This window comes from Stegodyphus dumicola, chromosome 10 (genome assembly GCF_044657685.1).
Source record: "Stegodyphus dumicola isolate Sdum_Otavi_A_Nest chromosome 10, ASM4465768v1".
NCBI lineage: Eukaryota > Metazoa > Arthropoda > Arachnida > Araneae > Eresidae > Stegodyphus > Stegodyphus dumicola.
This window is the reverse complement of record NC_140777.1, coordinates 126237706-126264852: the sequence shown is the minus strand read 5'-3', so window position 1 is coordinate 126264852 and position 27147 is coordinate 126237706. Positions and strand designations below refer to the sequence as shown.

General features: G+C 35.5%; 1 protein-coding gene across 1 annotated transcript in view; it reads right to left on the bottom strand.

The window, feature by feature from the left end:
• LOC118200891 (murinoglobulin-2-like) overlaps nucleotides 1–27147 on the bottom strand; it is a 215983-nt gene that overhangs the window by 77531 nt on the left and 111305 nt on the right. Inside the window, exons 17-19 of the mRNA XM_085825147.1 lie at nucleotides 18203–18308; nucleotides 13755–13926; nucleotides 2748–2976 (exon numbers count right to left, since the gene is read on the bottom strand). Of these exons, the coding sequence (XP_085681273.1) occupies nucleotides 2748–2976; nucleotides 13755–13926; nucleotides 18203–18308 (507 nt within the window). The remainder of the gene's footprint in view (nucleotides 1–2747; nucleotides 2977–13754; nucleotides 13927–18202; nucleotides 18309–27147) is intronic.

The window sequence follows — 27147 nt, the reverse complement described above, 5'->3', positions numbered from 1 at the left end:
TCCGGAGAATCTGATCGTATCAGTTCATCCAACTTATTAGCTGTTTTCGTAAATACACTCCTAATTGCTTTCCGCTTCTGTTTTAGTGTTTCTAAATCATCCATGCTTGCACCTAGGAACTTCTCTTATTTTTCTAAATTATCAAGTGTCGAAATCGATAATGTCACCCTGTGACATCAATCCTGGCAGGCTCGCCAAATTTGTTGCTTAACAAGTAAATTATAGGTTCGGAAATCTGAGCCGACACTTTAAAAACACCAACATTTATTTTCACGCCATTTCTAATTCTACAAAATATTAAATGCAACTAACTATCAAACAGAAAAGCAGACGTAGACGTAATGATGCATCTGGGCACGTGATCCTCGTGACAGACGAATTCTTTAGGGTTGCCACAGAAAGGCAGTGTGTCGCCACAGTCCTGTTCCTCTTGCTTGTTATTACAAGTATTTTCGCGAACGAGACATTCTACGGAGTATACAGGTGTCTCGTACACTAGCGATTTCATGTGCCCGAAAAAGAAGACACTCAGTGGGTTTATGTCGCTGGAGTGTGGAGGCTAAGCTACAATCACCCACGTTCGGCGGTTTGTCTGCGATATAATTTTTTTAAGAGGAATGTATCCATGCTTCATTATGCATAAACCCATGTCTCCCTCTTTCTCTCTCTTTGTACGTTGAGTATAATGTACTGCGCTGAATGAGAAACAGATGCTACAAGAAGATCCGATACGTTGCAACAATCAGAATTACTGGGAATAAATGAAAGCTTAATAGGCTATCCTGACAGATATTCGTGGGAAATTTCCGGTGGTATTTATGAGAGACAATGATTGCGGAAATTAATTTCAGCCCAAACATATTCTTTACAACATTTTGAAAACGTCTTCCTGGGTAAATGAGGCTTCATCAGTGAATAACACTAAGGAAGAAGTCCGTTTAGTTGTTCTCTGGAGTATCCACCTCACAAAATCCAGGGACGAGGATAGACATATGCATTTAAAGGAAGGATTTTCTGTCCACGGAAAACCTGCATACCTGCCTCAAACACAACATTCAACTGCGACAAGCATCATAGTCGAATACCACCGCTCGTGTACCATCGCTCGTATACTACCGCTTGCGTGGAAGGAATTCCTGCAAATATTTCCAAGATTCGCTTTTTCATTTCCGGCATCAGCCACATCTCGTTTATAATTTTGAGATAATAAACGAACCACTCTGCCACAGTCTTTAACAAACCTAGCGAAATTAGAATAGTATGCAGCACGGCGCATCGGAAATTGCTCGCGGTACAATCGTTGCTCCCTGAATTCGTTCCGATTTCCTTGATCATAAATGAACTGCACATCTGTCAGTTCCTCGTAGATGTAATTAGCCATAGCGTTAACGAATTCCGATGATGCTATAACGAATGTAATCTGAAGCATTGATACTGTAACGTTTTAAAGAATAACGTTTCCTTCGATGGCTTTTAATTGAACCTGCATGAGATGCCGATACTGCTATGTTTCACTAAAAATGTGTAAATACTATATATGACTGTGCTATCATGTAGATGTGTATTTGACCAGTACAGAATTGACGTCAAAAGTGACAACTTGGGCTTAATGGACATATTCCAAAATTTCTATGTCCTGGCACTCTGATTGTAATGATACCTTGATGCGTTATGCAATTGATTTTATTTTTTAAAATAACTAAAGAACACACTGTATACTAAAGAATTACATGAATTTTTGCAGACAGCATGCATCCGCATGAATTCGGCTTAACCGCAGAATTTATTCCAATTATATTTCTTAATTTAATTTCATTAATATAAAATAATTCTTTGTTTGTTTTATAGTAATGAATTTAAGCATACACGCAAATTCATCCTTTGCCGCTTCTTTCCATTCAGTATTTTTACTTTCTAAAATGGCATGAAAATTTGACAGGCATACGTTTTCTTTTCAAGGTTTGAAACCTCACCATTTTACGTTCCTGTCAGGAAACTTAATTTTGCTTTTTAATAAAGTGTTGAAAAATTAACAAAGCTTAATCCAACTGTGACAGGGTTGAGATTACGCAATAAAAACTTCAGAAATACATGAGAGTAACTTTAATGGTTCCGAAATATAGATAATGATTACGTAACAAGTTAGTATTTCTCTTCCTGCAATAATGTTTTGGAATGAGTGAGCTCACGAAGAATTTATTCAATTTCATTATAACTAGTAAGGAATAGAAGTAAGCGAGATAAGGTAGGTATTATCTTTCAACTCATAGTTAGTTTTTATTCGCTAAATTTTGGTTTTTGGTTGTTAATTTTTTATTGAAAAACTTGCACCCTCGTGCTTTACTCATCTTAATACACAATGCAGATTCAGTCCTAAATTGGACTCAATACGGTCAAAAATTGGACTCATAGCTTTCCAAATGCTTAATAGTTTCAAATGAGACGTTTCAAAGTGAAAGCTAGTAATTTTCAAAAGTTAAATATTTATAAATAATGGGTATTTGAGATATCATCGCAATTTTGCTTCTTAATTAGTTGGTCGTTAGCATGTTTCACGTGTTATAAAGCTGGTGCATATTTTCGTAGTATCTTATTAGAATAACATTCCAAAATTTCGCGAAGAGCATTTAAGTTTTGTCTAATTTACTTGTTCAATAGATAGTTACTGCATGTTCCCATACATTACCACAAAAACTTATCATATCTATTATTTTTGTAAAAAAAAAAAAAAAAAAAAAAACTCATACCGCTAAACATTCTGTCAGATAATTGAAGACAGAAACGATTATAGGCACCGTTTCGTATCTTATTACAGAATAAGGTAGCTGCAGGGAAACAAAAAAGGGCTGAAAAGCTGTAATGCTGCTCTGTCCAGAAAACCCTAGTCCAGTCTCGGAGTTGATGCAAACAGCATCTCCTATCCACTCGGTTATCGTATGAGGCAGCTGTCGTTTCAAGGTGGTCTCCCCCGAGGCTCTACAAACAAAAGTATTCGTAATTATTCAACCCATATTAAAAAATTAATTTTCAATATGTATGTACTATTTCATGAACAAAAAGCAGTTGTAATAATAGACATGCTACCCACATATCATAAGTCAGTGGTCTCAAACTGGCGGCCCGCTATTCTCCTTTGGTTGCATCGATTTTAAGATTTTAGTTTTCTGTAGAATTTACAGTATTTTCATTACCATTAAAAGCGAAAATCAATAACGCATCAGAAAATCTATAAAGGGAGATAATTAGTTTAGAGTGTGATTAATTTCACTTTAATTTATTGTAATTAATTTACAATGTCAATCTTATTCAGAGATCTAAAGAAAATTTTATTTAACTTCCATTCGTACTTCTATCAAAAAAATACATATGCTTATAAGGCACTTCTCCCGCTTTCCAAGCGTGCTTCGTGGTGTAGTGGTTCTGCACGCTGGGCCGGTATTCCAGAGGTCCGTGGTTCGATTCCCGGAGAAGGCGGTTGCTAATTTTTCATCTCTCTGGCTTCCAAAAATTCCTAATGTCTCTACATGCTCACTTACGCATCTTTTCACTAAAAATAATCGATTTAGTTGATAATATATTTATATGTGAACAGCTTTTTTTCACAGTTGAAAATTAAAATGGAAGGAACCTGATGGATCGATTAGTATATATAATACGCAATGGAGACAATTTCTAGTAATTTCTCTGCAAACATTGCTACAATATTTATGAGAATCGAAATACTATCCAGTGTTAAGTTGCAGTAAGAAGTAAAGTAGTTTATAACTGTTTATATATAAACATATGTATTGTTTTGTATACGCCGAAGAAAAATTTAATAAATAAGAGATAGATATTGGTTTGTCATTATTTATATTCAAGATTCATCCTAGCTGAAAAGTTTTCTCTGAAAATGTAGAATATTTTCATTATTTGTTGGCTTTTAGTTTAAATTATTGTAAATAATTTAATCATTAATTAAACATGTTAGAACTATTTTTAATAAATGTCTGAAAGTTTAGTATATAGTTACCAATACGTTATTTGAATTATAAAATTGTAACCAATATAAAATGTTTTACAGTTACCAAACTTATTCAGATAGAAAATAGATATAAATTGTATCTGTTTCCTTTGCAATACTCTTATTATTGTTTATGTGCATTTCGATAAATATTTAATTAGCCCATTCTTAAGTTTATTTAAAATATTTTTTTTATTTTCTTTGTAGATTAAATTAGACATTTTTGGAAGCAGACAAGATGAAAAAATAGCAGTCGCCTTCGCTGGGAATCGAACCACGGGCCTCTGAAATACCGGCTCAGTATGCTGACCACTACATCACGAAGGCACGCTAGGGAGGCGGGATAAATAACTTATATGCTAATAAAAATTTTTATTTTGTTTGCAAAAATGTTCTCGCACATCAGCTATTTTCAGATCGTGTATTCGGCCCGTGTGCAATTTGAGTTTCAGACCATTATCCATTATCCTAATATTTTGTTATTTAAGATAGGATGGCTAAAACACAGAAGTTAATTAGACGGGGTCAATAATGAGGCATACAATTACATAACAATAAGAGGTAACAATAAGAGCTAAAATTTAGGTTTCCCTTCCGAAAGCTTACATCAGCTCAAGAATTTAAAAAAGAAATAGTTAAATTATATAGTGTCTCCTCGATTTTACTCATAAAATAGAGAAAATATTCAATAGCTAAGATAAACAGAAAATATTCTGCGAAGGTGTACCTGGAAATACACAGTTTACAAGTTACAGAGTGAGGTATATTGATAGATGTGCAAAAAGTAAGATGCTAATGAAGAATAGAATTTAATGAAATCTGAAAGTAAGTTGTGTGGTCTGATGAGTCCCGTTTCTGCTTCTACCGCGATGCTTTCATATAATTTGACTTGCTTTGAGAACTTAAACTACACTGGTTTCCAAAAACTAAGCAAAAATCACAAAAAATAGTGATAACTGGTTAAAAAATTAGCCAATCCGTATAAAATTTGAATACGCTATTGAATAAGAATTGCTTAGTAGAGCTGCAGTACGCAAGTTAGTGACGCTTAAATCGAAACAAGTCACCTAAGAGGAGCTATGAACTGCATGTTTTAGAGCAAGTCTGTAGATTTCGCTGTGATCTGAGATAAGAAATCTGGGACAGCCAATTTGTAACAATGATCTCCAGACATCATTTGCCCCAAGAACTGCGATGGAGAGCTACTGGGAGACTAGAGGCAGGACAAAGTCATACAGAAGCGAAAAGATGGCTAAATGTGAGTCCTTCTGTGGCTCACAGACTACATTACTACATCTGTGGCAACAGTTTCTAACCACAGATTCGGCAACCAGAAGTTTCAGCCAAGGATATTCAACCGCTATGACAAGCGCTGATGAGGGATGTTTGTTGTTATATGCATAAAAGTATAGAACTTCAACTCCTACTCAGCTGAAATTCCTCTCTTCCTGCAGCCACTGGAAAGTTGATGTCAACTTGATATCAACGTAGAAGGTTTCACAAAAGAGGTCTTTACGCGGGGCGACTAGCCATTTACGTGATGCTCAAGTCACATCATATAAGGCGACGTTTGAGGTGGCAAGTAAACATGTCCACTGGACAGCTGATCAATGGAGGCCTGTTCTCTTTATGGATGAGTCCAGATTTAGTCTGCAAAGCGACAGTAAGCGTTATTTGATTTGGAAGGAACCTGGAACCCATTACCATGCATCAAACATGCGTGAAAGAGATGCATAAGGAGAAGACAATGTTTGTGTTTGAGGTGGTATGTCTGATGGACTCTCAGGCCTCTAAAAGAATGGCCAGGCTTATAAAGATGACATCCTTGATGCTCCCTTGTGCCGGGCAATAGGTGATAATTTTCTGCTACAGGACGACAACGCTAGATCGCACAAGGCTCGCATCGTGGATGACTGTCTTCAGAAGCAAATAATTCAGTGCATGGAGTGGCCAGCTCGATCAAAGGACTTGAATCCTATCGAGCATGTTTGATATGCTTTAAGAAGACGTATAGCTGCTCTCAGTCCAGACCCTTTCGAAGCTTGCAACTTCGTTGCAAAAGGAATGCCTCTCACATCCTACGGAACTGATAGACTGCATAATTGACAGCATCGCACATAGCTGCATGTATTGTATTGCTTCTAGAGGTGATTATTACTGAAGGTAACGTTCCTATAACAAACTGACACATCCTATTTTTTCATTTTATACATATGTTGATTTCTATAACACCATAATTACCTGGTAAATTCTTTTAATGCTAATTTATACCTTACTATGTGTTGTATATTGTAGATCAGTTTCATTAAATTCAACATGTAACGTTTTGAGAAATGGTCATTTTTGTGATTTTTCCATTATGAATGATGACCATTGTAAATCCAGCTCTGAACAGACGTACAGCGAATTATCGCTATGTCTGAATTAAAACCAGAGACTTTGAAAGGTTTAAACAAACCTCTTTATTAAAATAGAACTTAAACGCACTTACTGTGCTTAACAAAATCAGCCAACTTCTGTGACGATAAAACTAAAAGTAACAGTCAAATTCAAATTTAAAATGTAGACTAGTAGTTATAATGAAATTTAAATCGAATTTCGTTCAAAACTCTAACCTACGTAAAATTTTGAATGTCAGCCAAAAATTATGCAAAGCGAAATCATTACAAACTTGTCAAAGATGGCAGAAATAAAATAAAGTGGTCACCAGAAGCAAAAACATGCTCTGCGTTACTATGACAAAACCTCAGCTTAAACACTATCTAAATGATTTGCATTCTGGTGAGGAAACGGAAAGGAGAAGTTATAAGGAATGAAATTTTAAATAACTGGTTAGTTTCAAGTGATACCCGAAACTATCATATATAGGCTAAGAGAAATGGCCTGAATTAAAACCTTTAGAGGTTCTAAGCATTTAGAAAATATTGGTGCATCTACATACATTTACAATATAATACCTCTTTTTTTTTTCTGATTTCTTTTTCTTGATTTTTATTTAGTTTCACTATAGAGTTTCGTATTCTTAGGAAGCATAAACCAATAAGCTCTGGAAAGACTGTATGAGGAATTATTCTGAGGTTTTGATAGCAATAGACAAAGTCAGAAGAAGTGTAAAGAACCCTTTATTCAATTACATATAGTTGCACAGATGTCCTACTTGGCCTTACATAAACCAAAACTTTTGGCTTGACTTAAGTAATATTGAACGTAAAATAAAATATAATTAAACTAGCCTAAGGCTCACAAGATAATTTAAACGGGCCTGAAGGCTCTGACTCGTAGAAGCATCGGAAACAAGCTTATTGGCTTGAAGCACTTGATGCATCAGAATCAAATCGCTAGCAAGTCACAAAGTAACAACATGGCCTTCAAGCAGGTATAACACCCTGTAACGTTCCCCTTCTCTGAAGAACACTTGATAACCCGCCTTAAAAGAAGGGAGAGAACCCTCTTCTCGCCTCGGCTAGAAGAGGGAAGGGGACCTTTCCCCCTGGTCGCAGGTGAGAAAGAAATTTAGATGTGGAAGAGAAAAGAGCGGACGCTAGTTTGCGTGCTCTAATGTAGTGAAATGTATTTTAATGTTTTTCTAAAATGCAATCTGCACATAGTTGTACACATAAGTAAATATTTAGTCTAGAGCAGGTCTTGTTTATTTAACGAAGTTACGACTATGGTACAACTGGTGTCAGCAGCGGTGGGATTTTAAAAGGCCCACTAGTCAAACGAAGAAGTGATGCTTGAATTTGACACAGTTGAGTAGAATTATCCTGATTCTATGAGGTTTGCAGTTTTGACCGAATCATCCTGATTCAGTGAAGTTTTGATAGCACCCTCATGATTCTGTGCAATTTAGAAATCAACTCAAGTTCTGATATTGATCTACATAAGTTGACGGAACCAAAATCCTCCTGATTTCCACGTCGTAGGAATCATCCTGATTCCAGTTTCTTCGTTTGATCTAAGTGATATTTTAGAGAACCGCCGCGGTTCTACACAACGAGTTTTCTTCATCGAAAATCATCCTGACTTTTATGTTGTAAGAATCATACTGAGTCCAGTTCTCTTCACATGACTATATTCTAAGTGATAAAGTTTAGAGTATCGCTACTGTTTTTACAAGTTTCTGTGTCCCTTAGAAACCTTAAAATTCCATGTTGTGAAGGAAGAGTCAGCTGGTTCTACAGAAGTTCATCACATAAATTCTGTATTTGCGGGAATCTTGTGGTTCCGAAGATCGTATAGAATAGATATAGTGTCAGTGAATCTTCATGTAACAAGTCATCAGACGGGGTAAGTACCTTGATTTTTACATTAAGGCAGTGACTTATCTTAAGTAGTGAACTCTGTTAAAAGTTAATACACTGTTTTCCTTGCTATGAATTTTAACTCTCATGTATGTGTATGTTATGGTGTTAGTTCATAATGATTACTCATAACAGATTGCATAATTGTTGAAATATAAGGTAGAAATTCAGTAGCATAGAAAATACTGAAAGTCTTTTTACTTTTGTTATTCGTTGGTCATGTTTTAACATTTTTGAATGTAAGACCGAACAAAAATTAACTATGTTTGGAATTAATGTATATTCATTTTATTGTTGTTTAGCAGCATAAGAATTATTGGTGCTACTTTGGTAGAAGGTTGCTCGGATTTTTGGCGATTTACTTTGGCGCAATTGTTGGCGCGGTTTTTACAATCGTCAGCCATCTTGAAAAACGCCGTTTTTACGTTATTTTACGCACAGTATTCGAAACATTAAAAAAATAAATGCCGTTAAAAATAATGGATTAATTTTTTGTTGAAAACGTTGTTTTTTAAGATGGCAGGCAAATGTAAATAAATACATTTACTACGAGTATAAAATACTAAAAGTTAAATTATTACTTTCATATAGCACAGAAATAGAATAAAAACACCGCTATAAAACATTGCGCCAACGTTTAATTGGATTAAAATATTACGCAAATTGAATATCGAATTAAAAACCATCATACCAACGTTTAAAAGAATTAAAATATTACTTAAATTCAAATACTTTAAAATAAGTAAATAAGAACGCTTCGTACACTAGAGCTAAAATGACAGCAATTAGTTTATTGCCGGTAAAAAAGGAGAAATGCCTAATACTTTTCTTACCATTACAGCGGTTATTTCTTCCACCGTGACCACAATACCATATACGGCCGTCCTCAGAATCGACTCTTCTAACGATCTTCACATCTGTGATTCACATTTCTCGCACTTCACTGAAGAAACAATTAGCGAGGTTTCCTCCAAAAATTTTACAAAAAATTTCCTCTCACCCTTGTAGCAATTTATAAATAAATCTTTGATTAGGAAAGCCAGGTTGGCCAAAATAAGGTCTCAAACGAATTTCTTTTTTTATTCCGATACTAAAAATTCTTGGTATTTACCAATACCAACATTAATTTTTGAAAGGGACATATCCGTTACCTATGAAATCTAAGGAATTCGAAGAGATGAATAATAAAATTTTAAAATGGCGCGGTAATGCACAAATATTCAGTAACCAATCAGGGAGCTGATTACAGCTCGTTAATGCACAAATATTCTGTAGCCAATCAGGGAACGGATTACATCACGCCTAGAATTAAAATTTTTTAAAATAATCATACATAATAAAACCATTTAAAAATGCAAAATTTAATTGTATTTTAATATTTAACAGGCATAAACAATGTTTAAAACATTAGATTAAGTCTACAGATATTAAAATCAATTACATTTAAAGCAAGGTGACGTCATTGATTACATCATCTACAACATATATTATACAAAATATCATAAACAATAAAATTTTTATTTCAAATAAAAATGCAAAATTAAATTGATTTTTAATATTTAGAAGCCATAACTAATATTTAAAACACGGAATTTATGCATAATAAAACGCATTATTTTAAAAATAAAATGACAACAAAGTATCGGTTACCATAAATAACTTGTCCAGCAATGGCTTTACCATAAGTACTATCGCTCGCCAAAAAAAAAAAAAAAAAAAAAATCGCTAAAATCCGTGCAACATCTACCAAAGTAGCACCGAATTGGTGACCATTTTTATTGTTTTTTTAATGTATTAGAAAACACATCAGCACTATTGCAGTTATAAAAACTGAGATATACTAAATTAAGCTGTTAAAAAAAACAGTTGAAATTTAAGTAATTAGATTGTTACTTGATGGTGGATTTATTGTGTACTAATTGTTATTGCAGTTGTGATTGAATTATTTACTGTTTTTATTAGTATGCACTCAGGTAAAAACATACTAAAACTCAATTCATTAATGCTGTAAATGCAATAGTATGTATTAGATTTTAATAATAGTAAGGAAATTTCAAGCGTGAAAATTGTAGTACTGAGTATACTGAATTCTTGTTATGTTAAGAATCAGATCATTTACGATGTTTGTAAAATCACTGTGCATTAATGGTTGCTACTAATAACGATAATCTCAGTAGTATTGTATTTTTAATTAGTGTGTGATAATTCTAAGTACAGAAATTGAGTGTGGCACAAAGACTTTGGTTAAAATGGCTTTCTTGCGAAAAAGAAAAAAGATTGACCTATGCAATTTAGTAATAGAATTAGGGGAGGAGGCTACAATGATTCTAAAGATTGCGGAGCTAAAATCTCTGATTCAAAAATGGGGAGAGTATGACGAAGAATTCGTTAAGGGTGTTTTCGAGGGAATAATAAATGATAGGTTGGAGGAGGAGAGACTTAAAATAAAAGAGAGAGAGAGAGGTTTGCCGGGCTAAGGAGATAAGACAATTTGAGTTAGAAAGGCTAAGGATCGAGGCAATGGGTAGATCGTCGCCTGCGTTATCGGAAAATTCAAGGTCGAGTAATAAGCAGTTTCATCGTGAGATACAAAAAATTATTCAATTATTCAAAAATGTGATTCGGATAGTGGGGATATTAGTTTGTATCTAACAATGTTTGAGAGACAAGCGAAGAGGTTTGATATCGAGGAGAGTGACTGGGTAGCTTATTTGTTAGCACTATTGTCCATGGAAATCGTTCAACTTATATCTAAAGAACCCGAAGAAAAGGCTTGCGATTACATATATGTAAAGGCTTTGCTCTTAAAAAGATTCAAATTGAGCCCGAAAAATTCCGTCTTAAATTCATTCAGCATCAACGAAAACAGATGAAACATGGAGGGATTTGAGTTTTGCTCTGAGAAATTATTTAGATTGATGGTTAAGCGGTCTGGAGATAAACGATTTCGAGAAACTAAAGGATTTGATGGTTACCGATCAAATGAAACGTTGAGTCGGCAGCGAAGTCAAGGAGCATCTCTTGGACGACTGTGTAAAGGTTACTTAGGCAGTTAAGTTGGCAGATGTGTTAGATGACTACGAAGATGTCAGAGGAATTCGGAAGAAATCAGCCCATCCGGGGTATCAAGACCGAAGAAAGAATGATAGGAATTTAACTGATCCTAAAGATAAAAAGGGGGATGATGAGGGAAAAAAAATTTTCGTCTCGGGCAGAACAAATGAAGACCAGCCGAAACAAAGCATTTGTAAAAAGAAAGTTTCTACGTGTTTCGAATGCGGCGCAGAAAATCACCTTAGGCCCCAGTGCCCAAAACTCATAAAGGATAAATCATCAGCCATGGTAAACAACATATACCAATTTCAAAGCGCAGAGGAATTGTTGTCTCCGTTTATTATGAATTCACGAGTAAATGGTCATCCTATTAAATTGCTGCGGGACACCGGAGCAAGCTTCGATTTGGTGAGTCGTAACTATATTACTCGGAAATGTTTATGGAAGAAGCAATATGGGTGAAAAGCCCTTCTGATATGGAAGCGAAATGTCTATCATTAGCATGCGTAGTGCTTAAGATGAATGAAATTGGCCTCGTCCAAACGCAAGCAGCAATCATTTGGAGAGGATTTAGACAGAAGTATGTATATTCTAGGAAATCAAACCGCAGGAAGATTGCAATCACTAATTCCAAATTCCATAAATGTAGAAACGCGGGATAGGGCCCGAAATAAAAGGCAAACCCCACAGGAAGTGGCGGATCGGGTTTGGAGGAAAGCGACTTTTCGGGAAGACGGGGTCAGTAAGTCCCCCACTCCAATCCTTGACCATAGCATGGGAACAGAGAATTTGCTAGCGCAAGCAGAGAGCAGGAGGGAAAATTGCTCTAATAAAGACTGACCTAAGAACATTTAGTGACTTCCAGAAAAGGTGTGAAACGTTAAAAGCGATTTACGACTGTATTAGCTCAAGAAATAGAAATCAATCATCGAAACAAACCTACTGTATTGAGAACGATCTTTTGTTTCGAGTTCAAAGAGATCGTTATGGAAATGAGAAAAAAAAATGTTAGTAGTACCAATAGAATTTCGGAAGAAAATCCCAGCATTATTCCACGAAGAATCTTTGGCTCATTTGGGGGATTACAAAATCGAAGGATAGGCTTTTACGGTATTTTTTTTTTGGCCTGGATGTTATAAGGAAATGAAGATTACGTTCGTTCCTGCGACAAATGTCAACGAGCTGGGAGACCAAATGAAAGGAAGAAAGCCCCTCTGAAACTAGTACCCATCATTCAAGAATTTTTTTCTAAATTAAACATGGATACAGTAGGCCCCCTGCCGGTCACTTCAAAGAGAAAACGTTACTTAATAACAGCCATATGCTTGTCGTCTAAATACCCTGACGCTATTCCAGTGAGTGATGTGAGTTCAGTTTCTGTGACGGATGCCCTGATTAATATTTTTTTTAATAATCGGATAGGTTTTCTGAAAAAAATCCAATGTGATCTCGAAACGTCTTTCGTAAGTGCACTTACTATGGAATTTTCCCACAGGTTTGGAATTAAGGTTAGTCATAGTTCGGTTAGCCACCCCCAATCGAATACGATCCATGGAACAATCAAACGGCTCTTACGAGCTGTATGTCTGGAAGCTGGAACGGATTGGGAAAAACACCTTCCCTCAGCGTTGTTTGCCTTAAGAACTGTAACTATTGTTTGCTTTAAGAACTGTATATCCATTTTTAGTACACTAAAATAAAAGAATGCAAAACGTATTCAAAAAGTACACAAAAGAAACTTGTTCTCGCAGAAATAAACTTAAAAATGGTGCAATAATTCTAATTTGTTGTCTAAAGTATAAGCAGTTGAAAGTAGACATCCAGATGACACTAAGGCAGGTAACACTGCTTTTAGAGACATATTGCCAACAACTAGCAACCAACTCAAAATTCTGAGAAAAAATCGCTTTTTCCTATTAATTTGCACACTACAGTATTTACAACAGGAGATTAAAATTCCACCTTATATGCGTAATAAATGATTATACAAAATATTTGTTATTTGTTACTCGATATTTGCTAGAATAATTTCTTGATTTGTTAAATATTATGAAATTCGAATTTAATTCTCTGTATTTTCCAAGTTTTATAAAATTTCTGGCTATTATGTAAAAGTGTTTTTGTAAATATGAGTTTTGAAAATTTCGAATTCTATAGTGTTAATAACTATACAATATCTATATAAGTACATGCTATTTATTATATATTTATTATGGGCACATGTAAAAAGGCTCATTGGTTTTAGTAACACATGGTAAATATTTATACAATTATTTCAGTTGCAAAATTTATTGTAGCCTAACAACGGGAACTACGACCGCTAAATGCGTCACAAAAAGATTTTTTTTTTATTAAAACATTATATACTTTTTAGAGAAAGAAAAAAAAATTACTCAGTTGTATGTATCTCCCACAGCCAAGTTTCTGGAAAATAATTTCGAATTTCTTCGGTTGCTTTGGGTGTTAAATCTGGAGTTTTCGCTACATCTTCCTTTTCACGAATTTTCGTCATATCTTTTGGTTCAGTATCTTCCATATTAATTTTCCTACCTCCAGCAAAATAACCTAAGAAAAAAGAGTTTATAGTTAATTACGAAAATTAGCTTCTTCTCAAGATAAAATACTTTAAATTAAAATCAATAATAACAAGTAATAATTTAGCTCGTCGTTTTATTCATGAATTTTATTCTAATGTATCATGTTTTGGGTACACTTTAATTAGCACTCATAACTTTTGGTTCGCTATTAACGTAACAGCTACATTGTTTGTGCACTTTCAATTTAATGCATTCAGTTAGTGTATAAGGTTTTGTCCCGCCTTCTTGGTATGCCTTCATAGTGTGGTGGTCTGCATGCTGGGCGCGTATTCCAGAGGTCCGTGGTGCGATTCCTGGAGAAGGCGTTGCTCATTTTTCATCATTCCTGCTTCCAAAAAATACCTTATGTCTCTACAAGTGAAAAAAGCTTTCAGGAACATTGAAGAAATTATGCAAAGATATAAGAGCCATAGAGGAACAGATATAAGTGTGCTGCAGTAGGTGATTTATAGAATAGTGACACGAAAGAAGCCAGTATGATGATGGTAATCGAGTTCAGCGGTGATATATAAAATAATGAAACTTAAGTAGAATACTTTCGAAAAAAAGCATCTAGCTAGTAGTATATGCTGTATTCGCAAATGTTCTTACCTGGCCTTTGCTTTCGCAACCGCTGGTCGTAAACGTATACTTTCAGCTGCAAAAGTGTTTTAAAATGACACAAAGATTTATCTTTTGTCATTTTTAAATTTAAATAAATCAGTTATATAAAAATTACGAAATCTAAAATGTTACACATTCCTCCGTAGACTTATATTAAAAAAATACACGTTATCTTCTATATAAATAAAGCTTTCTCCTGCCGCTCTGTAAAGCATAAGGTATTTATGTTTCGCGTGTAATAAGAAAAAAAAACTTATGGATATAAAAGAAATGTGTCATTACTCGGAAAAATATAGTATATTTACTTGTCTTTCTAATTTAATGAAGAAACTCAGGATTTAAGAGAAATGTGTTGCTATTGTTGAAATTAAAATATTTTAAAGTGTATTATCATTCAGTAAAACGTTGAGATATTTAATATTCCTTTCAAATTTATTATGTTATTAATTAACAGACTAAGCAATTTAAAAGCAATAAAAGCAGATTCACTTCAGTCATTAGTAATTACTAGTTAAAACCGTGAAATTACATTAGCTGCATTTATTAGCTCTCTATATGCAACGAGGAGTGTCCATTTGTTTGTTTGTGTGTACGTGAGTCATTCATACAGATCTATATTCTTAATCCGATGTCGATGAAAGTTTATGTGCCTGACTTTTAAAACAAGAAGAAGGTCACTGTCTACATACGATTTTGAAAAACAGTCCACGGGATCAACACTATGTTTTCAGTGGTAATACGAGATGAAACTTTCAGCTTTAAAGGCTTATGATCCATTATAAAGGATCTCTTTCTTAACCCTTTTCTTGTTACTTAAGAATTGAATTGCTATACAACAGAATAAAATTAATTAAACATGTTTCAGTTCGTATCAGCATTATTAATTTTCTGATTTTTTTAAAATTTTACCAGTGCATGTAAAGAAAAATTTATGCTTGCATTAATTAATAGAGTAACTGAAATATACAGAAAGGAAATAATTATTTAACTTTTCAAAATTACGAATTTTTACCCTCTCCTAAAAATCCTATTGCGCGACAGAACACTGTTTTCTTAACACTGTAGAGACATTAGATATTTTTTGGAAGAAGGCAAGATGAAAAATGAGCAATCGCCTTCGCCGGAAATCGAATAACGGACCTCTGGAATACCAGCTCAGCGTCCAGAACCACTATACCAGGAAGGCGGGAGAAATACCTTATAACACATTCCATCCCGTAGCTACATAAACGTCAATAAATACTCCACGGATGGCATATATTTCGTGATGCCTTTTCCATCGTATTGTTATCGTAATTTGTTGTCGTTACAGTAGTAATAAAATTGAAACAAAGCACCCTTTCATTATGCTGATGTTTAGCGGTACTATCATCCAAGCCTTTTTTTTTTTTTTTTTTTTTCTTTTCTTTTTTCCCTTTTTTCTAAATAAAATCTTACTTAATATTTTTTACCATACGTCATTTTTTTCAGACAATTCAAAGTGACAGTTTTGAAACATTCCGGGCATTACTCGGACGGCAACTGCAGCTACGCACATACATGAGACAAGATTCCATCTTCGTCCACGAGTGAATCGTACACCACGTCTTTCTTAGGATCCCAGAAATTAGCACAGGTAAAAGAACAAGTGCGGCAATCACGCAAGCCATTGGATGAGAATTACCACGAGCCGTCCGTTATTGTCCAAATGTTGCATTTAAACGTCCTCGAAGGTGAAAGCTTCTGAAAGCTTTTTAATTCTATCGATTAATGAAAGACGCGTCTTTCATTTAATTGTTTAAGTTCTTATTTCTAGACTTGTGAAAAGCGTTTAAGAGTAAAATTTTCAAATTAAAAATATATTTAGCTTGGAGATGTCTTTAAGGGTTACACTTTGACATGCATATCTTGGATTTGTCGTGAATTTTTATCTAAAGAAGATGGATTTTGAAGTTTGGAGGTACTTAGACTTCAGAAAAGCAACAATGCAAGCAAGGTAAAGCGTTTGACATTTTTCGATTAAAATATAATGTAAATGTTATCTTTTATTGGAAAAGACATTTGAATTAAACAAAACACATAATTCTCTGTCTATTTAGTATAATTTTTATTCAGATATCTTGATTTCATCTAATATTGATATAGTAAAAATGTATCTTTAGAATTTCATTTATTTTTAACTTATTTTAAAAAATTATGATATTTTTAAAAATTGCTATATTTTTTAACAACATCAACCAACTTCCTTTACGAATCTTATCCAGTTCCCGCGACTCTGCAGTGGCTGGCGAGAGCATAGAATTACAAAATTTTACGACGTCAAACGCTACTTTCGCTGCCAAGAACTTAAGCATATGAAGCAAAACTGTAAAAATGAAGTATACTGCGCCTTTTGTTATTCGGACTCACACAATGTCAAAAAGTGCACCTTCAGCTCACCTGACTGCATCAATTACACTGATTTCAAGTGCAGAACTTACAATAAAACACCATGCAATCAGCCAGAGTACCACTCTCTCTTCCCAACAAATAGAAAATGCGTCGAGCGTATAAACCGAAGTTCAACTTAATAACAACATAAAGAACACCAACAAGAATATCAAACTCGGCAAGCCCATTTTAATATTCATGAGAAGCAACACGAAGGACCAAAACGCTGTGTCCAAATCAATTTGCAAGATGAAGCAGCAGCACATGTAATATAAAAAAACACTGCAGATTTTCTTCTAGTATAGGAATCGTACTGTCTTGAGGCACTTCTTGCCACTTTTCCATTTGACCGGAGAATAATACAATCACCAAGAGGTGCAATTATTTGTTGTACCCCGACTCACCCATTAGTTACTGACAGAGATTTGGCGTTCATTTTTCTACAATTAAGTAACATATAAATTATGATCATCTCTTTTTACTCTCCTCCAACGGATGACATAACCAAGACTTTAACTGCATCAGTGCAAAATGCTGTTTCATGCTGCAAATTATAAACGGGGATTCCAATGCCCACAGCGGTTACACATTCCCACAGCGCCATCCGCGATTACACCATCACAAGTTCTAAAGTTGAAGTACTAGAAGACTACTGTGCAGCGCATGTTCTCCATCCGCATGACATTTAAATGCTCCACCAGTCTTCCACAAAACCAACAGTAAGGGCTGGCCAAACCGTGTTTTCCTTGTTACTAAATTCAGCTGAAGTGTCTAATTGTACGTAGCATTTAATTTGAAATTAACCGAATGAAATTCTATTTCTAGTTAGCTCCATATCTAACTTATAACCACCTTTTGAACTTCATTAGTAGTCACCAGTGCGATTGAGTGCACTTATAGTTGAGCAGAGACCGTATGCGCCTGAAATAGCAGATTAGACCAACGTTTCCTAAATTTTGACCGACAAACCTATAGAGAGAGCATCCGAGGCTTTCATATGCCTCTTTTTCCGACACCAAATACTCGAGAGGATTTTAAGTCTCTTGTTCGTAAAAAGCACTATATAATAATAAATACCCGTACTTAGTCAAAAATTATGTGAAAACTCAACAATTTGTTAGGTGGAATTTTCTGAGTACCATGTTGTTCTGGGTTGCTAAAATAAAATATTAAGCAGTTTATATAAATTTTTAGCAGCGTTTGAATAAACATATTTAAGGGAAATGAAATACTTCTTTGTCTAGGGCGAACATATGCTCGTGTAAAAGATCGAGGCCATTGTCTTATGCATTGTTGAGATTGAAGAGGTAAATCAGTCATCACCACCATTCCAGTATTCTGTAAAAAAAAGAAACGAAATGAATACCATTTTGTAACATTTTTAGTTCAGATGACTATATTTAACTCATTTCTTACATTGAAACAGTTTTCCTAGAATTCTGATGATAAAGTATCAACTGCCTGATAATTTTTGCAATTACAGGTAACCCTCGTGTAATGGCTCCGTTACACTTAGCCGACAGCCACTTAGCCGACGAGACACTTAACCGACACCAGTTAGCCAACGGGACATTTAACCGACACGGACACTACTTAGCCATCAAGACACTTAGCCGACAAGGACACTTACTCGACAGGATATTTAACAGACACGGACAGTTAGCCGACAGGACATTTAGCCTACACGGATAGTTAGCCGACAGGACATTTAGCCGATAAGAACCCGTAGCCGACAGGACATTTGGCCGACACAGAGAATTAGCCGTCAGGACATTTAGCTACGGGACACTTAACTGCTCAGACAGGATACTAAGCCGACAGTGACGTTTAGCTCACACGTACCCAATAATTATTTAAACTTACTATCAATTACAAAATTTTTCGACTTCTCCGTAAGTTCAATATTTAAATTATTTTTTTACAAATCGATTCTTAAAGATCTCATATGTGCTTTTAATTTTATTGTGTTAATTTAGCATTGTTTGCTGTTTGATGTATTGTGCTGTTTGGTGTATATTGACCAAATTGATAAGGAGCTGAAATTTCTCGTCAGGGAATATGAATTAAATTTCGAAAGGGAAAAAAGAAATTTTTAGCTAAGTTCGGCGGTCACGTAATTACATATTAATATGAGATCTTCAAAAATTATCCGTAAAGTTTCTTCATTTAATCAACTGGGCTCTTTGAACACTTTCACATCATTAATAATTTTTCTTGTTTATTTAATGATATTAATTTTCCAATGTCGCTCTTCCAAATGCTTTCAGTTTTCTAATACCTTTACGTTTCATTACTATTTTTCTCATCACATCATATTACATACTATCCCTTACAAAATCATTTCGCTCCTCCCACAAATGAAATTTCCTTTCCCTGTCATAAAAAAATCTTAATAATGCAATAAAAATTATTGTTATTCTTGAATTATACTTTTTATAGAAACATATTATTGTGAGGGTTAGTTTAGGAAATATATTTTATTTTGTTATTAAAAACAATTAAAAAAATGAATTTTTAAGACAACCAAAGGTATAAATTATTTGTGACCTCTATAATTTGCTGTTCATGCCACCATTCTTGAGATAAAAATTCTGTAACATTTTATTGACCACGCCTCTCGCTTAAAATACTTACTTAGGTTAAGGTTTATAGCACTAAACTGGTGCATAATGTTTAATTTAGAAGTAAAATATTCTTTAAGGTTTTGTTTTATTCATAACTGAAGCTTCAGAAGGAGGGGTCTCCAACCAAGCAGGACGTAGCAAAGCGAGACATAGTGAAAATTCACCGCAATGTGGTGCCATCTATGTATGCCAGATTTAACTAGATCAGTCATGTTGTAGGGTTTTTCTTAATTTGCATAACAAATTTATTTTAAGTTTACCTGTTCTCAACTTCTCAAACTTCCCCTCACATTCTCTCGCCAGGATGTAAATTGAGTTAGGAATTAATTGAAGTGCTATTTAAACGTGTGATTATCTCAGTTTTATTCAGAGCGTGTTTCGCTAGCCTAGCGCACGTTTCGTTGTTATTTTCGCAGTAACTCGAGTTAGGGCCTTTGGCCGTTTTCAGTTTAGTATCACGCCGGTTAGATCTCTGTGAGTCCATCTCTCAGGAGTAATTTTGAAGTGCGTTCGTACACTAGTTTTATTTTTCAGATTTGATTTTGTATTCTCGTCTACGTTTAAGTTATCGCCGCAAGTGAAAGGTGTTTTTGTAAAGGACAAAGTCAGTATTGTCTGTTATTTTGAGTTAATAAAGGGTTATTTTCACCCCTCTTCTGTGCTGGTATTTATTTCACGCCTGTGCGAGAATTCGCCAGGTTCAGCGTAGGATCTAAGTTAGTGCATGTGGACAGTCAGAGATAGATCTTACAAGTGGCGCCCGAACATTTCTGAACTCATGGTTAACAACGAAGGTGCAGCTGATTTAGCTCCAGCAACATCGCACACCCCACTGGCTCCTGGAGGTATGATAGAAGGTTTTGGATATTTGGTGGACACTATGAGGGCCTCCATGAAACCCTCGGTGATATTTGACGGAAGAACGTGCGTAACTAGCTTCCTGGAAATTTTAGATAATCATTTTTTACTGTATCCAGTCCTTGATGTACAAAAAATCACGATAGCCACTACCGCCTTGCGAGGACAGGCATTAAGTTGGTTTAAAGGGATAGGAAGATTTCGATTGGGAGAAATAGGAAGCCTCACTTATACGTTCGAGAATTTTAAAGCCGCGATAGTAAAAGCTTTTCCCGTGGTGAAAGATAGAGCTAGGCTTGAAGCCGAATTGTACGGCAAGTACCAATTTAAAATAGAAGAATTGTCTAATTTCATCTTACGCAAGGTCCAAGTAGCGAATTTCTTATATGGTAAAAAACCTGACGAAGAACTAATCGAAATCATTTTGCTCCGACTAATGCCGCTAGTTCAGGATTATATTGATGTAAGAAACCCGAGCACTCTAGAACAATTGTTCGAGCTGGCGGTGAAATTCGAGAGTAGGAGGGTAACGGAAAGTACGCGTACGAGAAGTTTTTCAAATGGACAGTTTTCCAGGCCATATGCGGAAAAAGCGAAACCATCTTACAGCGGGAATACATTTCAAGATAAAAAGAAAGGCTATAGCCAAATTAGGACGCAAGATTAAAAAAAGGGCGCAGTTAACAAGGATTTAAACTAGGACGGGTGGCTGCTGAAAAGGGGGAACAGTCACCTCATTGGAATAGAAATCCATCAAAAGTTCAATTGAATACGGTGATTATAAAAAAATTATCCTTACCGGTAATTCACATTCAGGTAAATAAGGTGCCAACAGAAGCCTTGGTGGATACGGGAGCAGAAGCAAATTTTTTATCAGAACAATTCTTTCGAAGTAATTTGAAAAATTATAGATTATTTAAAGCGCAAAACACCACAGTCATTGCAGCGCAGGGCAAACATTGTTCATGTATAGGAAAAGCAACTTTTAATGTAGAGATTAAAAATGAAGTTCAGAAGTTTATATTTTTGTAGTGCGAAATTTGCAAGTTTCGGTAATTTTGGGGACAACATTTTTTTTTAACACAGCGGGAGCTGAAATTAATTTTCAGAATGAAACGATGTAGCTTAACATGGAGCCGAAGGAAGTACCAGCTGTGGAGCCTCCGGAACTCAACCTGGAACACGTGAAAGCAGAAGATAGACGAAACCTAAAAGAATTCATAAGCCAGTTTTCTGATTTATTTTTTGAAACACCTGGCCTCACTCAGATAGTCCAGCATGAAATTAAGTTAAAAAGTGAGGAGCCCGTGAAGGCCAAGCCATACAGATATGATTACCTTAAGAAAAAGATCATTGAGGAGCATATTCAGCACATGCTTGGAAATAAAATAATAAAGCCAATAAGCAGCCCTTATGCGAATCCCGTCGTGCTATGTAAAAAGAAAAATGATCTGCCTCCTTTACATTTTACTACTACAGGAAGCTTAACCAAATATCCCGTTTATCCTCTACCTATAATTGAGGAAGTGATCAGGAACATTAGGTCCACCAAATACATGACCACCATAGATCTTACCTCTGGGTACTTTCAAATAGCGATGAAAATAGAGGATGTGCCTAAAACAGCATTTATAACGAAATCAGGAACTTATGCTTTCCTGAGAATGCCTTTTGGCTTATGTGGAGCCCCGGCGACATTTCAACGCACCATGGACATTATATTAAGACCTGTCCTCGGGAAGTCAATGTTTATTTATCTGTACGATATAATTGTTACAAGTGAAAATATTGACGAACACGTAAAAGATTTAAACGAAGTTTTTACGTTATTAAGAGACGCAGGCCTAAAAATAAATGCGAGTAAGTGTAAGTTTGTGGCAGAAGAACTAAAATACTTAGGATACAAAATTTCAAAATGCGGAATTGAAACTCAAGACTCGAAAGTAACTGCGATAAAGAATTATACACCGCCCAACACTGCCAAAAAGCTCTCTTCTTTCTTAAGCATGTGTAGCTATTATCGAATATTTATAAAAGACTTCGCACAGATAGCGGAACCGCTCTTGCAATTGAAAAGAAAAAACTAGATTTTTGTGGTCAGCCGAAGCAAACACTACGTTTGAAAGACTAAAAGATGAGCTAATTCAAGCGCCGGTCTTAAAATTCCCGGAGGGGGATGAAAATCTCGAAATTTCGGCCGATGCTTCGGATTTCGTAGTAGGTGCGGTTTTGGCACAGAATAAGCAGCCCGTGGCGTATTTTTCAAAAACACTCACGCAAACTCAAAGAAATTATACTACTACGGAAAGAGAAACTTTGGCCGTACTTTTAGCCGTACAGAAATTCAGAGTTTATTTTGGTAGTCGTGTATTCAGATCACGCAGCCGTGGAGCGACTATATTCCGGAAAAACTTAAGTCCACGACTCATAAGATGCGCATTGAAGTTGCAAGAATTTAACTTAATAGTCAAACACACACCGGGAAAGGAAAATATCGTGGCAGACGCATTATCTTGGATAAAAGTAGACTAAGAAGGAAAACAAATAAAATGCTCCATATTAACATCAAAAGTATTAGATTCCAGAAAAACCATTGTTTCCGAGTTAAAAAAGGATCCAGAATATAGGCATATTTATGCATACTTGCAGGACCCGGATAATTTCGAACATCCGGATATCGTGGCTATAAGGAATAGAGCAGCAAACTATGAAACAGTCGATAAACTATTGTTTGACACTAAAACAACAAATGAGAATAGTGAAATAAGGCCTGTCATTCCAGCCGGGTTGCGACTCAGTATTGTAAAGGAATTGCATGACACGGAAACAGCCGGACACCAAGGCATTCGTAAAACTGTACAAAGAGTGCGCGAGGCGGTTTTTTTTCCTGCAACTTCAAAGAGTGGTAACCGAGTATGTCAGGGCCTGCCATACATGTCAATTAGTTAATGATGTAAATTATAGCCCAGCCGGGTATCTAAATAGTATAAGAGCTATTCCTGATGAGTTAATTGGAATAGATCTACTGGGCCCATTTCCAAAAAGTGAAAGTAATAGAAATAGATATTTACTTGTAATAGTAGACCATTTCTCAAAACGGTTAGAAATAGTACCCCTTAAGCCTCAGTGAAAATGGTAGCCGATTCTTTTCTAAATAAATACATTTTAAAATATGGTGCACCACTTAGGGTAATATCAGACAACGGCCCCCAATTCGTTAGTCAAAGTTTCGAGGAGCTATGTGCAGGGCTTGGCATCCGCCACCTTAAGATGGTCCCGTACAGACCGCAGTCAAATATTGCCGAGCGCATAAACAGAAACATAGTAAAAATCATTCGGAGTTATGTGAGAACGTATCACCGACGCTGGGATGACTGTGTAGATCAACTAGCGTATGCTCTCAGAACGGCCAAGCATGATACCACAGGAAAGATCCCTTGTGAACTTTTTCTGGGGAGGAAGATAATTACCCCTTTAGATAAATTATTTTTGTCCAGAAAAGGGAGCAAAAATTTAAACAAAAAGATATCTAGAAGTTAATCAATGATGCAATCAAAAATTCAGATGTACGAGAGAAAAACAATCGTTGTATTATAATAAGAAAAGGAGAGATTTTAAATTTAAACCTGGGGATAAAGTACTGAAAAGAAAACATGCATTGTCTTGCGCCCCACTCGAAAAAGTGTCAAGATTTGAAGGTCCTTACATAATACAATGTATTTGTGGATCAGTTTTATATTTAAAAGGAAGTAAAGAAGGCGAGATCACTACCAGTGTTGGTCAGGTGAAAAAATACCATGATCGTAATGACATACCTATTTTTAAAGATCTTTTTCAGGAGAATTCACATTTAGAAGGGCCCTCAACAGCACAAGCCATTCTCCCAGGAACCAAAAGAAGGAAATAGTTAAGAAACGGAGGAGAGCCTACGGAGGTCCAGCGGAAAGTTCCACGCCAAGTCAAAGCAGGGTCCTCGGCCACAACCGGAAAGCGTCCAGCGCAAGTTCAAGGAGAACATAGCCGAAAGAAAGCAGCCTGGGAAAGAGGTATCAAAAGAATACAACCGCCAAAAGAGAGCAACGGGAACGAACAGCCCCGGCAGCGGATTCAAGTGAGACGTCTCAAACAAGTTCTTTCGTAGGAGGACTTCGTCAAAAAGAGAATGACGGCTAACGCCAAACGAAAGATAAGTCAAAATTATTCTATTTAAATTTATTTTAAATCTAGTACGAAGTTGGTTGAAAATATTTGTCAGTTTTGCCTCTGGAAGAGGACAAGATTTGTTTAATTTAGTAAGAAGCTTACAATTTTGTATTTAGCAAGAAGCTTACAATTTTGTATTTAGCAAGAAGCTTACAATTTTATATTTAGCAAGAAGCTTACAATTTTGTATTTAGCAAGAAGCTTACAATTTTGTATTTGGCAAGAAGCTTACAGTTTTATATTTGGCAAGAAGCTTAGTTTTGTATTTAGTAAGAGTTTACAGTTTTGTATTTAGCAAAAAGCTTAGAATTTTGTGTAATTACTATTATGCAAGTAATTTAAAATTTGTTCTATTAAGCAAGTAGCTTTAAATGTTTACGAAAAATAAGAAAGTTTAGCAAATAATCTTCGCCATGTTAGAGTGAAATGTTAACTTTGGTCGTAGAGACTGTGGTAGGAAAATGTTTGTATGGTATCAAGTAAACGAACTACGTGACTTAAAGTGTTAGAAATTCGTGCATGTAGTTAATCTATGCTTATTTTTCAGCGGAGTAAAGTAAGCTAATTGATTATGCAAGAATGTTTGAATTCTGAATTACTTGAAATTATTTTGTATGCTTGAAATTGTGTTTCGAATGAAAGAGTAGTCTATGTTACCGATGATAAGTACTAAAAAGAAGTTAAGATAAATTAAGAAGGAATGGAATTTAAAAGGTTAGGCTCTCCAGACAACACTAAGTTAATTTTCACTAGCGTTAGCACCTCAGGCTGAGATTTGATTGTAAGGTGTCTGTCTAGGTCTAGTTGGTTTAATTCTAACAAGTAAATGTGGGGTAGTCGGTAAGTGTTGTACTCATTTTACATAAAGCACGCTCGCACTTTACGGTACACAATGCTAGAGAGCAAGGAGGAGTTTCAACGTTATTTAGAAAGATTGAATTGAGTAAATGTAGAAAAGGTTGAACTGTTAATATATATATGTGGCAAATGTAAGATGTATATAAGCACGTACTAAACTTTTTTCCTTCCAGGATACCTGGAAGGAGACAGAACAAGATTTGCTAAAGAAGGAAATTATTGTAACTCTGTGCCTCATTGTCCGTCTGTAAAATCTTAAATTTAGTTAAGATTTAGTTTAAGATTGTAAAGGTGAACTCACATGTAGATTTATAATTTAGCTATCTTTTCCAGGCTTTTAAAGCCTTGTTATGCGATAGTTAAATTCTGGCGAGGGAAATTGTAGGGTTTTTCTTAATTTGCATAACAAATTTATTTTACGTTTACCTCTTCTCAACTTCTCAAACATCCCCTCACATTCTGTCGCCAGGATGTAAATTTTAAGTTAAGTGAAGTGCTATTTAAATGTGTGATTATCTCAATTTTATTCAGAGCATGTTTTGCTAGCCTAGCGCACGTTTCGTTGTTATTCTCGCGGTAACTCCAGTTAGGGCCTTTGGCCGTTTTCAGTTTAGTATCACGCCGGTTAGATCTCTGTGAGTCCATCTCTCAGGAGTAATTTTGAAGTGCGTTCTTGCACTAGTTTTATTTTTCAGATTTGATTTTGTATTCTCATATACGTTAAGTTATCGCCGTAGGTGAACGGTGTTTTTGTAAAGCACAAAGTCCGTGCTGTCTGTTATTTTAGTTTGAGTTAATAAAGGGTTATTTTCACCCCTCTTCTGTGCTGGTATTTATTTCACGCCTGTGCGAGAATTCGCCAGGTTCAGCGTAGGATCTAAGTTAGTGCATGGGGATAGATAGTTAGAGATAGATCTTACAATGTAACTACATTGTAATGTACATTAGATAGTGATGACTGCAGTGAGTTATCAGTACTTAGTAGGGTACCCTTTATTTTTGATTACAGCTTCACATCGACGTTTCATTGAGCTGACAAGAGTTTTAAGCTCTTCTTCCGTTATTTCATGATGCCAGGAAACAATTATAGCCTCAATTAGTTCCCTTTTATTTGAATGGCGCCTCATTCGGACAAGAGTTTTCAAACGGTGCCACAAATTTTCGATAGGATTGAGGTCAGGACTGTTTCCTGGCAATGACAACAATTTAATGCTCTTTATGCGAAACCACTCTTTCGATTGGCCGTTTGGCAAGGAGCAGAATCCTGCTGAAAAATAAACGAAGCATTCTTGGGAAAGAGATCTCTGATGGAAGGTGGAAATTTTGGTTCTAGAATAGTGTCAATGTATTTTCTGGCATTCAGTGTCCCATCGATGACATGAAGGCGACCAATACCATCTGCTGACATGCATGACCAAAACATAACACTAACTGGGTTCTTGACAGTTGCTTGAATGCAGGCAGGATGTAGCTCTTCTCCTATTCTACGTCTTACATATTTTCGCCCATCACTACAGAATAACGATATCTTAGTTTCATCACTTCATATAACTTGTGACCACTGATCATCTGTCCAATTAATGTTCCTCTGCCTACTGTAGTCTTTTTTTTTTTTTTTTTTTTTTTTTTAGTTG